We start from the raw sequence: 16,982 nt of genomic DNA, 5'->3' as shown, positions 1-16,982 counted from the left end.
ACTGTCTCTACTACAATGGGAACCTCTTGAATCCGGCACCGTAACTTAGGTGATCCGGCATGGTAACTTAGGTGAATATGGCAGATGAGGACAAAACACCTGAAACGTGGGGAAGGTGCAAAGTTCTTAGTGCTTTTATTAAAAAAAAAAACAAATCCAAATAGTGTCCAAAGTGCAGCGCTCAAAAAAAAAATAAAAATAAATAATCCATAAAAAAGGTGTTCATGTGGAGGTTAAAAATCAATAAATAGAGAAATCTGTTAAAAACTAGGATAAAACAACGCAGTGCAGGAAACCTATGTAAGTCAGCAAGCCCTGGTGCCTTCCTTTAAAACTCACGCAGCTCCGGCTTATCCTATTTGGACCTTGCAACCCGGAGAAACGTCAGCAGGTGTAGACTCCCATCTCATCCAGCCTGTGTCCCCTGCTGCCAATCCCACGGCATCCGCGGGCAATCACTGAACTCTGCTTTACCCAAACCGCTGCCAATCCAGGCTTCACCCAGCGCGGGCGCCCTATACTTCCACCGGTGACAATGGCTTCACCCGGTGAAAGTATGATGGTCCTGCTCCTAAAACGCTCAACAGGAGTGACCCACAGCCCCCTCCTGAGCGATAGTCACTCGCTCCTCCTTGGGGCTCTATTCCCGTCCACCTGCTTCCACTCTGTTCACCAGCTTCTTTTCTCTCTCTTTCTCCTGCTGGCTTCTCCCGTCCTTTAACCTCCCTTCTCTTTTCTTGTTTCTCTCTCTCTCTTTTTTATTTTTTGGGCTCCCCTTTATAGTCTGGGGAATGGTTGCATGTGCCAATGCCTGATTGCTGCCCTAGGCTGATAATAAGGCAAATCAGACTGCCTGCACGTGCCGGCAAGGCAGTGCACAGATGGATGACTGCCTCGCACCAACCCAGAGACAGGGTACCTTCCCGGCAGATCACTCACACCTGCTCCTACTCCCCAGCTCAAGCGTGTTCATTATTTATGTATTTATTAAACTGACCACTCTTTTTGGAGCCGCGGACTTGCTGTATACCACACTAATAGTTCAAACTCTGATTCAGGTGGAGCTTTATGGTTTATGTCCTAGTTACAGAACAATGAACCCATTCTTTGTCCTTGCCACAATATTTGAGTAGTCATGACAGTTTGACAATCCTGTTTACATTTGCTTTGTGGAATTTGAAAAATGCTGAAAAATTATGCTGTCTCCTGGATCTTATAAGACTGTGTTCTCTAGTATACACTAGGATGATTCACAGCTGAGAGTTGTGTGGAATGGGATGAAAATTAGCAGCCCCTAATTTAAGGCGATGACCCTCCCTTGTCTTCTGCAAGTAAAGGTTGAGCAGCTTCTCCAAGCAGTGGAGTTCAAGTATCTTGTGGTGTGTCTTATTTATGATTGAGGATATAGGTAATCATTGATTGACCAACAAACCTGGGCAGTGGCAGCAGTTTTTTTTTTACAAAGACTGTAGTGGAATGTAATGGTAAAGCTAAGTCTGTGGATAAAATTATTGATTTACCAGTCAGTGTACATCCCAATCCTCATCTATGGTCACAAACTATAGATAGTGAGTGACAAAATAAGGTCACAAGTAAGAGCAACCAAAATGAGGCTCCTACACAGGGTTGCTAGACTCACTCGCTGTGATAGGATGAGGAACTTTGCAATACTGGTGGACATCACAGGAGAACTGTTGCATCTCTGGATTGAGCAGGGCCAGTTTAAGTGCTTTTAAAATAGGACATGACGTTAGGGTATGTAGTCCCCTTATCGCCTGCCTTGGACAATACAGAATGCATGACTCACTGAGAGAAGGCATAGATCCAGTATAATGCTCTGAGTTGGAGTTTAAAAGTGAGAAAAAATTATATGTCTTTGATTATTATTTAAGGGTATCAGAAAGAGGAGTTGGGCAAGCAGGGCCAATTAAATAAAAAAGCAGATTAACAGAACCAGAAGGGCTATAAAAATGTAAGTTGTTACCCATGTAGAGACTGGAGAAACCATATAAACATAAAAAGCATTTGTATTGAACAAAAAGCAAAATAAATAGTCATGTGAGGTAAGACACAAAAATAACCGGACTGGGCTTGGGGCTTTCCTGGAAAACCGTCTGGAGGTCGGCTGGATGTGAATCTTAGAACTATATCCCCTACCGTCGACCAGCTAGGTATATCCTGTGAATAGCCCAGTCAGTATTTCCACAGCAATCACTACATGAGTTGCAGCAACAATGTCGGGTGAAAAAAGTGAACAGCGAGACAAGACAAGACAACACTCCTGCACACAATGCTTTTTCCGCAATGCAGTTTTTGACTGACAAAAACATTCCTGTTTTCGATCATCCTCCCTGTTTGCCCGATTTAGCTCCCTGTGATTTTTTACTTGTTCCTTAAAATCAAAAGTGACCTAAAGGGAACACATTTTTCTTCAATAGATGAAGTGAAGACAGAAACAGCAAGCCTATTGAAGAGCCTCAAGCGAGAAGCTTTCCAGCACTGTTTCAATCAATGGAAGATACATTTGGATTGTTATAGAGATCGGGAGGGGGAGTATATAGGAGGTGACAATGTTTAGAATGCTATAATTCATCAATAAATGTTTTTTTTTTTTACCAGTCCGGTTTAGTTTTGTGTCTCACCTCGTCTATTAATCAGTCTTATTTTGAAAACAAAGAGCAGACACTAAACAATCTCACATAGCATACTTCACCATTGCAACAGTGGGACTTACAAAATAGTGCCAAAGATAACATCACTGACAAGAAGGTAAAAATAAATAAGTTCTAAAACACAATGGCTTAGACCTAAGAATAATTTAAAACAAATGATTTAAACTTATGTAAATCTTGATACCCAGGACAAGCAGGTGGGATTATATCACTTGACTGTCTTCCGGGTACTCCCCAGGAATTGGTTACCTGTACGGGAAGAAATTAATACAGCACAGTGTTTTTGTGTTTTCATCAATACCTTGATAACAGCTATTAAAAATGTTTGCGACATCTGTGGTAGGCCCATTGTCTATGCAGTGCCAATCTGGAGAAAATTCTTTCTTTGGCTAATCCTTTGCCTGCCAGGAAATCTTTCAAAATAAAGTAATTAGAAGCTAAAAGCCGTATTACTCCTTTGATCATAGATCACTCGTTGTTAGAAACAATGTCCTAGAATTGAAGATTCTTCGTGGCTGAAAATAAAAATGGGATATTTCCCGAAAATTAAAGATTCAATTTAATTCATTCTAATTAAACATTTAAGTTAATTTTTGAATATTTAACAATAATGGTTTAAAACAAGATCCAGCTGATTTCTGTCCATAGAAACTCCTACTTCTTCGTAAATATAGGTGATAAACTAATACAAACATAATTCTGCTGTTTTGTTGTTTTTTTTTTTTAAATAACAATCTGAGACATTCATCATCTCTCACACACTGCTGGACTTCCTATTCCTCAACTGACCACTGCCGGAAAATGCTGGGCAATTCACATCTCAGTTACTTCCTGCTGAGTGAGCACAAAATGGGCAGCATACACATCTTTATGTAATCATAAACTTAAAACAACAGCTTTTATCATATTAGTTTGGGCACAAACATACTTTTTTATTTTGCCAAGTAATACAAAGTATTATCACACATGTGCATTGTGTTTTTTGTTTCCCAGATGACCATGAAAAACAAGAAACCAGGAGCCTTATCAGGCTGATTGTAGAAAAGGAGCAATACAAATGCTTTTATTCATTATGGGATCAAATGGGTTTTATGAAAATGTCAGTTTTGAGCTAGGTTAGGCTTTTTGTTTATATTACAGTATACCCAACCAAATTGATCCAAAATGTTTTCCTGTGTTGCAGAGATGACAAGAAGGATGGACTTAAATTTTACACTGATCCATCATATTTCTTTGACCTGTGGAAAGAGAAAATGCTTCAAGATACAGAGGATAAAAGGAAGGAGAAGAGAAGACAAAAGGTAAGCTGTTCAGGACACTGTAAGAAACTAAAGAACTTCACCGTACCTGCATCGCATTTAGCATTGTTTCATTTCATTTTGTCTCACTTTCAAAGGTCAAATTAATATTTAAATTTTCATGTCCTTCACTGCCTTCATTTGAAAGTCTGCCATTTATTTCAAGAATATGGAAATGGCAGAGACAGTAGCTTTAATTAACATTTAATTAACATTAAATGTTTTCCTGAACATTGAAAGAATAAAACAGGAAATGAGCAACTGCAGAATGTCACTGAAATGTCATGCTTAAAAGGTAGCAGATATGTCTACCAATACTGTACATTTGTCATTAAAAAAGCGATTTCTTTTAATGAATCCATACCTTAAGCAACCAAGCTTCGTAAATATTTTTATTTTAGACTGGAGCAGTGGTAAGCGTGACAGCTAGTAGTTCCATGTTCCTTAGTTTGATTTCCACACAAATCATTATTGTTACAAAGTTTTATACATTCTTCCAGATTTCTCATATCAATAAAACATGAAGTTTAGTTTACTTGACCACCCATATTGGTCTGTTTTGAGTTAGATTGGGTGTGGCTGTACATGAGTGTACCCTGCAGTCAATACTGTACATGAGTGGTCCCTGCCTTCTGTCCAGTGCTTCTGAGAAAAAAAAAAAACAGTTTCAGCAAATTAATAAGTCTGATGTTGTACCATTTGACCTTTCTCTCAAATGTCAGTATGAACATTTCACTGAATCCTATCACAATGTGCCCCATAAATTACAAAACCTTCTGTGTTTTTATACCAAATGAAAAAAGGACATCTACATAGAGATAGCATTTCTGATTGCTTGTTCCGGTAGACATAGTACCACAGAACCAAACATAATTCATACATCTGGAGACAATAATGAGTGAATTTGTCTTAAATGTTGGTGGTAACAATTAGTTCAGTCCAGTTCCTCAAGATGGAACAGCTCAAAGTATGAGTAGTGATTTAAACAGCAAAGGTCAATGGTGCTGTTGTTAACCTGGTCCGACCAACAGGAAGCTTGTGGTTATGATGGATAATCCTTCTGTTGTAGAGAAGTCTTCTAAAAAAAAAAAAACCCTGTTACCCATATAAATGTGTGTCATGCATGCAGAGAACACATTACAGTTGTTAAAAGTAAACCTAACCTATTGCAAGGGTTAAACCTTTCTGCAAAACCAACTTACACTTTGACATTCAAAGACATTACTGGACTAGTGACAAAAGTGAATGATGCATTGTCAACAGTTGTATGTCACATCTGTCAGTCACAGTTACAATAATACAATGCAAGGTTCAAAGAATTAGCAGTTACTGTATGTTTACAAAAAATGGACTGTATAATATGCATTCAAACTAAAGGATGTGCTGTCTCAAACAGTTAAAGGCAAGTTGAAAGAACTCAGATTCAGTGAGTTGTTAGCAAAGAGCCACTCAGACATAGATTGCAGTAGTCAACATGCCTGAAGTGGTAAATGTGCCTGAGAACACTGACACCACTCCAGTATAACCACTGATGAGGCTGCACAGCATCAACCTTTTGACTACCTTTATAAATTATACTTAAAGTAAGTTAACATTACTGTCTAATTGTAAATGATAAACATGTCATACTAGAATACAGTTACAGCATTTTAACACATAATATTATAGATAACCCACAATGCTTCCCTAAAAACTATTTGCTGTTGTTATGCCATGAAGTGATGTTATAGTCAAGATAACAGCAAGATACATAAATTAATCAGTAACGTGTGTTACTGAGATCTTGAACTGATAATGGCAATTTCAGCTTTCTATATTCTCACATTGTCAAATCTTTTGTTCAGTTTCTTTTTCTCTCTCCCTGTATTAGTTGTTTAATGTATTTGTCTAAAAATAGGAAAGAAGTAGAGCGCTGCAACCCAGAAGTTTTAAATTGCAAAAACTGGAGGAAATTGGGAGCAGTTATTTAGGAAGAAATCCTGTGGACGTAGCCCTTTCAGCCATAGATTTCACAGCTGCTCACTACAAGGACATGTGTGTTCTCATCCTGAAAATCACATCCAGCCCCACCAGACTAGTTAGTTAGTTAGTTAGTTAGTTAGTTTATTTATTTATATAGTGCCCTTCACAGACAAAAGGTCACAGAGCACAGAGTGACTACTGTAGACAAGAGATGATAAATCTAAAGAATTACCTTTACCCTTTACAACAGATAATTCATAATATAAATTACAATATGCCTGATCTCTGTTTAAGGTCATATTTAAATATGTGTGGGTAAAGTTTATTTTAGAATGTTTTCATTAACTTTGATACTATATAGTGTGACAAGTGTAGAGTGCGTAGCAGACACTCAACCCGACACAGAAAGACACAGGAGGCACTTATAAAAACACATATTTTTTTTAAATTTTTTTCTCCACCTCTTGGGAAATGCCTTCCTCGTTTCCCATAGGCACAATACAGTCCCACTAAGCACAATCACAACACAATACTCTTTTTCTCTATTCTTTTCTTTCTCCTTTCATTCTCCTCCACTCCTCCTCGGCAAGCTTTGTCTCCCTCCTCCTGACTCTGGCTCCCCGACTACTGTCTGCTGGCTCCTTTTATACGTTACCCAAAAGTGCTCCAGGTGCTTGATGACCTACTTCCGGCAGCACTTCTGGGTGTGGTGAAAGGATCGCCCATACGGGCACTGGAGCAGCTGCAGCAGTCCCTGATGGCGCCCCTGGATAACTCCATCTCCCATGAAGACCTGTGGGAGTCCTAGTCACCGCTGCAACCTATGGGGGCTGCCTCTCAGTGAAGAGGTGTCCTGGCCAGGCAAGGACCCTGGCCGTTTGTGACAGTAGTAAATGTTAATATGCTTCTCATTGTGTCAGAAGAGCGATCACATTGAAAGGATGCCTCACCTGTGTGCATCAGTCTAGAGGTTTAAGACTAGGGGGTGTGATTGTCAGTTGTATGGGGCACAGCTATTTGTTTCTCGCCGTCTCTGTATGTGGTTCACAAGTGAATTTACACAATTTGTATTTACACTATTCAACAACTATCCTATTTCTAAAGAGAGAGACAGAGGCCTTGAACCTGAATCAAGTGCTAGACTCACTCTGACTGACTGGTGTGAGTACAAGGTTTGTATGTTAAGATTTCACTAATTTTCTCCCATTTTTACTGGGTTTGATTACATGCCTTCCTGCAGTCTTTTTTTACACTGTTTATTTCTTTGTCTTTAGGAGCTAAAGCGGGTAGATGGCACCACTCGTGAGGTGAAAAAAGTTAGAAAGGCCAGGAACAGAAGACAGGAATGGAACATGATGGCATATGACAAAGAGCTCAGGCCTGATAACAGGTTGTCCCAAAATATTTACCACGGAGCTTCTTCAGAGGGATCCCTTTCCCCAGATAATAGGTCTGTGTCTGCCTCAGCTGTTTTACACCTTCTTGATTACTGGAGTTTAATAATACAATTGATCTCTGAAGAGAGCCGTGACAAAGAGGTTCTGTGTTGGGCCTTAAGATATATTATGAAGAAATTTGAAAAGTAATACTTGTATTCTTGAATACTTCTTCAGTGTTCATGCGTCAGACACTATCACAAAACTGAATTTCTTTAGACCTTTGAAGCGATTATACCATGGAAATGACAGTTAAAAGTTACGAAATAAAATTTTTTGAATTATAATGCCAAAACATAAAGCAGATCTGAAATTTCTTAAACAAAATGCTACTGATATTTGTAGAATTTTACCAGCTATGATTTTGCATTACACTGTTGCAGGTTTGATCATTTTCTGTAGCTTCATTATTTTTCCAGTAGAAGGAATGCATACAGATTGGTATAGAAAATGCAAAGTTATATTGTTTTTGCATAGTAAAATAGATTAAATTTATTTGTTTATTTATATAACACATTTACATTTACAAATGCAGAGTGCTATACAAAAACATATAAAATAAGTAAATCTTTTAAAATCACAAAGTAAAAGGAATGCAGGAATTGAATCAGCATCCTGGCAGGTTGTATTCCAGTGCCTCCTCACTGCGTGCCGTTTGTTTTTATATACACTTTAAAATATGGGGCAAGAATGACGTGTGAAAGTGTTCCCTGCAGCGGACAGATGTGCTCCTGGGTTGTTTCCAGCTCAGTGCTCCTACGTGTGCTCAGTGCTGCTGGGACAGGCTCTGGTCACTCGAGATCTACAATTGGATTATGCAGGTTTGAGAATGTTATTTTCAAATGTGACTAATCTGGTGCCAAATTAGAATACTTTATTATACTGAAAATTAAAACATTTATAATGTTTCTAGCAGGGTATATGGCATTTGTGTGTGTCTAGCAATAAACTCTTGCTTCAGATGGATCAGTGCTTAAAGTGTTTGATTTATTTTTCATATAGGTAATCATTTTAGTGTGAATACTAAAAAATGAACTAAACATTTCAAATGTCTCTAGTCAGCATTTTATTACTCTAGATGTCACAGATATTTTGTCAGTTGAATAAGATTTAATTTTTGAAGCTTTCCTACAAATAAAATATCATTACAACTATAAAGCCTACAAACAGAAATAACTTAAACATCTGGAAGATTTTATTACATTGCCACCTTGTATTTGAGCATAACTTTCAAGATCAAACTCTTATTTTTTTGAGTAAGTAGCGACCATATGTTCTGTCTGCAGGGAACAGGGGGACTTTTTAATGATAAAGACTGGGAGAAAAGACATGATAAAAAAGGTTACATTTGTAACTAAAAATCAATATGCTCAAATAAAGCTAAGTCTTTCACTACCAGAATAAAACCAAAAGAAATAATGCACCGAAAATTCTCAATATCCAGATCATCAAGCACATTTCCAGCACATTTACTGCTTCAGGAATTTTGCAAGCTTTTTATAAGTGCTAAAAAATTATTCATATGGCTTTTCCTGGGTTTTCTGACCCAAGAAAGTCAATTTTACAATTTATATTTGTTTTAGAAATCTTCCTTTAAAATTAGTTGCTTTTTAAAATTATTTGCGTCACCATCTTGCTTCTGAGTTGAGTGCCACCATTTTTGGATGTTTTGCATGGTATGTTTCCATGACATTGTATCCCATGGTTCCTAGTGAACGTATGACAGGTTACATCATTGGCGCAACCGCATAAAGGTCACAGCGTACAATCTTGAATTGTACCATTTATGTGTGATTTTTTTGTGACTGCTTGTATTAAAATTCAGCTCTGTATTTGAACATTGATCTTTTGGTCAGCGTGTCTGGTCTTGATTTTTATTTTGACTCCTTTGCCTTGTTTTTGACTATGTCTATTCTCAAGATCCTTCTTCATAAAATATTTTCTGACATAATTGTTTCAGTTAGTATGTTGATTTAACAAATACTTCTTTAGTGACGTGCAGTACCTTTCCTGTTTGCTTCTGGATTCTGGATTCTTAGTTTACAGGTGTGTTACGTGTAATTTTCATTTTAGTACAGTGCAAGCTCACAGTATACTTTATTAACGGGTCGTTGAAAATCGCCACTTCTCAGAAAGTTTTCAGTTTTAACTTCTGCCAGATTGCTGTACATATTGTGTTCTATTTGCAATAAATTAAATTCTCTAACAAGATCGCATTAACAAAGGCATACATAAATATAATGCAAGCACAGTAAAATGTTAATGATAACAGCAAGAATAATAGATTCTTGACATACAAGATCTTTGTACAAAGATATTTTAAAGACAAACCAATTACACAAATATATTAATCTGCTTTATGTTCTTTGTCACTTGCTCAGGTAGTTTCCTAATCTGTTTTGTTGAGGCATTGAGCAGAGTTTTCAAAGTCCTTGTTTTCATGAACACAACATTTTTAAACTGGTGACAGAAATACTTTTTTTTGGCTTTTTATTGACTTTTGACTGTGTGACAGTCTCGGGGGCTTTTGAACAATCGCACTGCCTCAAGAAGTATCTAGACATCTTTATATGTTTTTTATACAAAATTTTGATCTTTTGAATGTTGTGTGCTTCCCACTCCTATCAGACAACCACATAATCCACACCCTGAATTTCCTCCAAATACATCCCCACCCCTTCTGTCTGAAAGTACCTTGTAAGACAGTGGCAGACTTGTAGGTGAAAAGAACAAAAAGCAACCAAGCTTTGCAAATTGATATATTCTTTGCAAATTTCAAGCTAAATATTTGCCTCTTAATGATGCATTTAGAGGACTATCCCGTATGCTTTGTATAAAATTGAAGTGCACATTCCTTGAGAAGTCAAAGTAAAAAAGGAATCTGCCAGACCAGCCTGAAGCCCAGATTTTCTAATTTCATTTATTTGTTACATTGTTGATCTTGGGTTTCAGACCTTCAATTATGTATTATTTTAACCTGATTTTATTATTTTTTTGATCCATGCATGTTTGCATACTTGCAGCTATCTGTTTTAGCTAAGTTCAGCTAGTAAACTTTTTCATATTCCCTCAACCCACTCTCACACATCATGATATATTTTTATAAATGTTTGTCAAATCTTGCCATGCTGTTTCAAGGCTTTCATATATTGTCAACAGAAAGCAGTTATCTAGTTATGTAAGGGGAAAGCTGAAGTCATGGTGTAGAGATGACATGACTGCATGGTGGCTTATTATGTTCCTGTTATCTTATACTCCTGTTGAAATGCTTCAAGCATTTTTGTGCATAATTACGTGAAAGAAAAATTAGCAACCTTGTCATTAAAATAAAATAATGGGTACTGAAAATAATTCATGAATATCCATCCATTTTCCAACCCGCTGAATCCGAACACAGGGTCACGGGGGTCTGCTGGAGCCAATCCCAGCCAACACAGGGCACAAGGCAGGGAACCAATCCTAGGCAGGTTGCCAACCCACCACAGGACACACACAAACACACCCACACACCAAGCACACACTAGGGCCAATTTAGAATCGCCAATCCACCTAACCTGCATGTCTTTGGACTGTGGGAGGAAACTGGAGCGCCCGGAGGAAACCCACGCAGACACGGGGAGAACATGCAAACTCCACGCAGGGAGGACCCGGGGAGCGAACCCAGGTCCCCAGGTCTCCCAACTGCGAGGCAGCAGCGCTACCCACTGCGCCACCGTGCTGCCTTCATGAACGTCAAAAATTTGTTATACTGTATGTTGCCGAGGATAAAGGTAAAAACAATACATGTGAGTATGCAGATGATGTTCTGTACTTTTGATTCATTTTTGTGTGCGTAGGTATGCATTTAAATAAGTAACCTTCAGGCACAAAAGGTATCTGACTCTCATCTTTTTGAATTATGATTTAAAAGCTGCCTTTAAATGGATTTATGTTCTTGTTGAGTCACATGTTGCACAGAGTTTCTTCCCACATATCAGTGTTGTGAATGTTCTTTAAGGTCAGTGATTCTGAATAGACCCTGTCTGAGGGAGTGCAAGTATGTGTACAAGTAGAACCTGCAAAGAACTGATGCTGAGAATTAGCTCATTTAACTTTGTGCAAGTGCAACATTTAACTTTGAAAGCTTTAAACATTCTGTCTTGTCTCTGTCTAAAGGTCCCATGGCTCAGACCTGACTGATTACTCCTATCCAGCAACTCCCAACCACCGTCAGCACCAACAGGGGACAGTGGCCACCCCATACATAATGGGGGATAACCAGCAGCACATGATGAATGTCAACCAGATCCTGGAACATGACTATCGTCCCATGGCTGTGGGATATCGACAGGGGACCCTTAACCGTCCTCAGCAGCCACCACCGCCTCCACCACCGAACACTAATGGAGCTCTCAATGGCACTGCCCCACCTCCTCCTGCTGAGTACAGGTACAGAAAGTCTCCATACTTATTTCCATATTCATCTATAATGTTTGAAATGACATCAAATATGTGAATGAACTGATGGTGCCCCAACATGTATTACAGTATGCTAGCTTACTGTAGATTTAAAAATATCCCTGCCATTAAATTCAGGAGCAGTACAGGACTATAGAAATCACTGCACATTATATACATTACTACTATGTAGGCAAAGGCCCCTCTGGTCTAAATCTTATGTAATGGGTCTCTTCTTTCAGCCTGCATGACATCTTCCAAAATAACACATGTTGTAGATTTTTAATACCATGACTATATGTCATTTTCTCCTGAAATGCTCTTGTAGCCCATTAGGACTCAAAATTCATGACCTCCAAGCCTGCATATCCCATCACATATTGGTTCCTAATTTAAAGGTAAACTTTGGAACAAACAAAGCAGAGGACTAAGCGACACTGACTGTTTCATCCTAGTTTTTAACTTGAAAAACAGTGCACAAGTGACTTATTCTGTACTTCACAAAAATGATCACTTTTAAAACACAGTTAGTCATTTTCTTCCTTGTCAGAAACAACTGAAAATACATTTTCTGATTTTCCTTTTGTCATTTTAATTAAACTATTAGTCTTTTCAATTTGTCCTACACTTTTAGTGCTTTCCACCAATGTGCTGTTTCAAACTAATCTAGATGTAGCTTCCGGAGAGACAGGAGCACGTTCTGCAGTCTGCATCCTTATTGACTGCTGTGTTAGCACACGCTGTTTAAAACAGCGAAGTGTGACATAAAACAATGGTTCAGTTTTTAAGCAGCCACTAAAAAATATAGTCATACATGGTATTACTTGATTACCTACTCCATTTTGTAGGACTAAAATGTATGTAACATGTATGGCAGTGAATAATTGAGCCTGATCCCAGTGATGCAAGTAAAACTGAAACAAACAGAAACAAGTACATTCTGAACATGCTCAAAATACTTTGCTGTTTCATTTAAAACACTAGAATAAGTGGTGCCAATTTTTTGTGCATCTCAAAACTCCCAGGCTATTTAATTTTTTTTTGTATAATAATTTATAAATAATCTAGCACCTCATGGCCAGTTTTCACCTGCATCCAAGGTGCTTCCCTTTACTATTCCCAGGATCTGCTTCAGGTTTTCCTCTTTGTACACATACTATGAGATGTGCAATGGGGGTGTTTTAACTACTTGCATGGACCACCTCAGCATTCTTTTGTGAGTACATGAATGTAGACTGGCCTATAAATCAAATGCTTTCTCTGGAGAGTTCGCTCCAGATTTACCACCACTGACATGTTGGTACAACATCTGTAAAACCATTGCCATTGTACCAATTACTTGGCTATTCTCATAACCACCTCTTCCCTCACTTATCCTATTGGGTCAGTGGCTTACCCCTTACCTGAAGACAACAAACCTGACATAGCATTTTAATCCTATTCTCCTAATTTCTCCAAAATTACATCCTATCGGGTTTTAGAAAGCCCTTAAAGCCTTATTGTCTATCGCGTGATTTGGTAACTTATTCCCTGTATCTATGGTTCTCTGTGTAAATAAAAGCTTTTTAACTTTGTTTAACTTTTGGGGGAGATTTACACTTCACAAGTTTCCATCTGTATCCTTATATTCTTTTTGAAGAACTAATTTTAAAGTAACAGCTGTGGTACTAATTCCCTTACTAATTTTTAATTTTTTTATCTTTTGTCATCTCTTAATCTCTGCTTATTTGAACTGAGGTTTAACTGCAATCTCTCCTCTTAGCTCATACTTGTCAGCCCTTAAATCAGCCTAGTCAGTCTCCTCCAGACTTTTGCTAGTGCTACTATGTCATTTTTGAAATATGAGGCCAATAACAACACACGGTACTCAAGTACCCCAGGAAAGCTGAAGACTGTCTATCAGTAACTGGAACACAATGTCTTGTCCCATTTTTTTAATTATGGGGACCACCACTGCAGTGTCCTGCCTTCCAAAAAACTTTGAAGTGTCATTTTGGCCAAACCATCCCTAAAATATTGAGTGCTTTAAGCATTTCAGACCTTTACAACTATGTAGTCTGAGATAGGGTTTCCCTTGACAAATTGCTCTAAAGATAGAGGTCAGACAAAGAATAATCCATTAATGACTCACATTATAGTCTTGATTATGTCAAAAAGAACCTTACTCCACCTAAAAATGGGCCCAGTTATGGACCCAATTATCAGTTTTACCTGATGCTGGTAATTAATTAAAACAACCAACAAGACCACCTCCTAGGGGATGGCAAGTTAAATGAAGGTTGAATGAGAGATCTCTGTTTCAGTTTCTGGTTGGGTTGCCACAAATATGAATAGATCTGTATAATTTATGAACAATAATAAACTGGCAAATATTTACATTAATATTTCACTGCTTTCACTTTCTCTGTTGTGGTTCACACATAGCCAGAGACTTGCTTTCACAAATAACCCAAACATGCTTCTTGCAGTAAACTAAAAAATACTATTTATTTATAACATAATGATAATAGAAAATGGGTACATGCAATATAGATAGATAGATAGATAGATAGATAGATAGATAGATAGATAGATAGATAGATAGATAGATAGATAGATAGATAGATAGATAGATAGATAGAAATGAAAGGCACTATAAAATGCATAGATAGATAGATAGATAGATAGATAGATAGATAGATAGATAGATAGATAGATAGATAGATAGATAGATAGATAGATAGATAAAAGACAAAAACAAACAACAGAAAACATACAATTGCAAAAGCTTAGTTGGTCTTTTTCTCTCCCATAGAAAAAGGCACATAATTTATTAATTCTGTCAATTGACTTAGGTAGATCTTTTTCTTTTTTTATAGAAAAAGGAACATCATTTGTGAATTTTCAAGATGGATAAGTTATTGATCTAGTTATTAAGCCTCACGTGTTTGCACTTTTGTATTCATTTGCTTATGGCTAGTCTCTGCACTGGCTTACCAACTCCCCCACACAGAGGTCTCTAGGAGTGTTTGTGTTTGAGGGCATTCATGTGAGAGATGCTGCTGTGTGCTTTCTTGGTGGATTTAGGATGAGAAACTCATAATAACCAGATCTTATATTTCACAAGGTTATTATTTTTCAGTTACAGTGACACCAATGCCATAATATATTAGCTGGCTTTATCCTTTCTATTAAATTACAATTAACAGTTCTCAGTATCAGAGTAGACATACTTATTTTTCTGGTGTAAGTGATTCTTTGTTAATTTCTCCTGTTCTTGTAGAAGGATCTTCAGTATGCTTTCTTTCTTTTATTTCAGGAGCTTGTCTCCTTCTTTTCTTTGTTTGTACCTTCTGGTTGCGGACTGTATTGCAGTTTCTCTTTGAGTTTTTTAGACATATAGCGTCTTTGGTTGTTAGCAAAATTATATCTAATGAGCAACTGGTGATTAGTCAGTTGCTGTTTTCAGCAAGATTAAATGCATTTACTTTCTATCTCTGCTCAGGCAACTGCTATCCTAACAAGGTTTGAACTGTTGGCACCCCTGGTTCACCTCCCATTACAAACGGTATTTTATTTTTGCAGTCTAGTACCAGTTACCCTTTTAGAGTAGAAGGGATTGCTTTAACTTTTGTTACGACTGCACCCTAAACACTGGGGTCTCTGGTATACAGCAAAAGTTACAGCCAGGTCTACAGTATCAGTGAGCTGATAGAGGCAAGCAATGAGTTACAGTTGTACAAGGGTTTTAAATGAAGGAATAAATGTCCTGTAATTGGTTTCTTGGGTGCACATAAGCACATAGTTGTTTTTGACAGCTGGTGTAAAGTTCTCTCCATCAATGTTTCACATTCTTAATTTATGTTCCTTTCTTTAGAACTTAGGTGTCCAGCTTGTGCCTTTGGGAGAGGTCCCTAAGTGTTACTTGGTCTTCTCAGATATGTCATAGAGCCTGCATTCCACTGCGGGGCCTGTCAGGCAAACTGAGACTTTTTAGCCAGCATTAAGAGCGCCTGGCCTTGTCTTTTAAGCCAGAACCTGTGTTCAAGCCATAGCCAAATAATGGATAATTTCAGTCTGCCCTACGGCATACAGGATGGGACAAATGATTAAATCATGTAACATTTATATACGCAGACACGACAATAAAACATGCTACAAAACAGAAAGGATCTCAAAAATTAATATAAAAAATCATGATAATATGAACTTTATTGACATTATAATGGTGATGGCCAGCTAACATTAGAGGACAGGAAAACAAAGGTAAAATTTTAAGACAATTTGTACCTCTGGCAGGTCAATTTGTCAAGTTAAAAAAGATGAGATAACCCAGACCAAGTGGCCACCTTCCCCTCCTGGCCATTCTGCAATATTATAAATACATGCAAGGCAATCTAATATTGGATATATTGAATCCTTGTATTGTTGAGTCTCAAGGCTTCCAAAATCAATGTTAATAGGCAAGGGTAGTAAGTATCAGTGGTACCTAGTGACATAGCAAGATACTAAGATAAGAAATAAAATAAAGGAGAGTGAGTAACAGATAATAATGACTTCCAAACTTTTATTTTAAAACAAATCAAATAGTGAACACAGTTGCAATATGGACAACTGATTAGATTAGATAAACTTTAAGTAATTCCATGGGGAAATTCAGATGCATGTAGCAGCATATACATAAAAACAAGGATACAGACTCATAAGACAGATAATACCACCAATCAATCAGTCAATCAATTGATAAATAAATCACTAGCTCTAATCAGGGTATACTACAGTAAACTATTGGTTCTAAAAACTGGGAATGATGGGGCATCTCATAGACAAGCAGGCAGATTATTCCACAACTTTGGGTTCTCTAAGTGAAGACTTAGTCTCCCAAAGTAGTTTCTATTAATCCTTGAGACCCTGGCATCTTAAAACTGAAGTGTACTCTCTGGTGTGTATACATTGATAGGTTCCCTTAAATACATAGAGCCCAAGCTATTTATATTTCACTTAGACGTCAGTATCACATCAGCAGTACATACCTACATCAGCACAACCCTTTGTTTGCCATTCCTCTTAGATAAAGAGAGACAGATGAGCTGTAGTTTTGAAGCATTATAGTTTCTTTCAAAATACGTCTCCTCAATAAATGTCATGGTGAACAACATATTTTTATAGTTTTGTTATTCATATTTCATTTTGGAAAG

The 16,982-nt window shown here is 37.6% G+C and overlaps 2 protein-coding genes across 2 annotated transcripts in view; both read left to right on the top strand.

Annotated features, from left to right (window-relative positions):
• Positions 1–16,982, top strand: part of cdk8 (cyclin-dependent kinase 8) — a 1,217,851-nt gene that overhangs the window by 444,234 nt on the left and 756,635 nt on the right. The window lies entirely within an intron of this gene.
• The window catches only part of LOC114650064 (actin-binding protein WASF3-like), a 146,830-nt gene that overhangs the window by 113,689 nt on the left and 16,159 nt on the right, over positions 1–16,982 (top strand). Inside the window, exons 5-7 of the mRNA XM_028799504.2 lie at positions 3,856–3,973; positions 7,207–7,382; positions 11,524–11,796. Coding sequence (XP_028655337.2) covers positions 3,856–3,973; positions 7,207–7,382; positions 11,524–11,796 — 567 coding nt within the window. The remainder of the gene's footprint in view (positions 1–3,855; positions 3,974–7,206; positions 7,383–11,523; positions 11,797–16,982) is intronic.

This window comes from Erpetoichthys calabaricus, chromosome 4 (assembly GCF_900747795.2).
Source record: "Erpetoichthys calabaricus chromosome 4, fErpCal1.3, whole genome shotgun sequence".
Taxonomy (NCBI): domain Eukaryota; kingdom Metazoa; phylum Chordata; class Cladistia; order Polypteriformes; family Polypteridae; genus Erpetoichthys; species Erpetoichthys calabaricus.
This window is presented reverse-complemented; position numbering and strand designations above follow the sequence as displayed.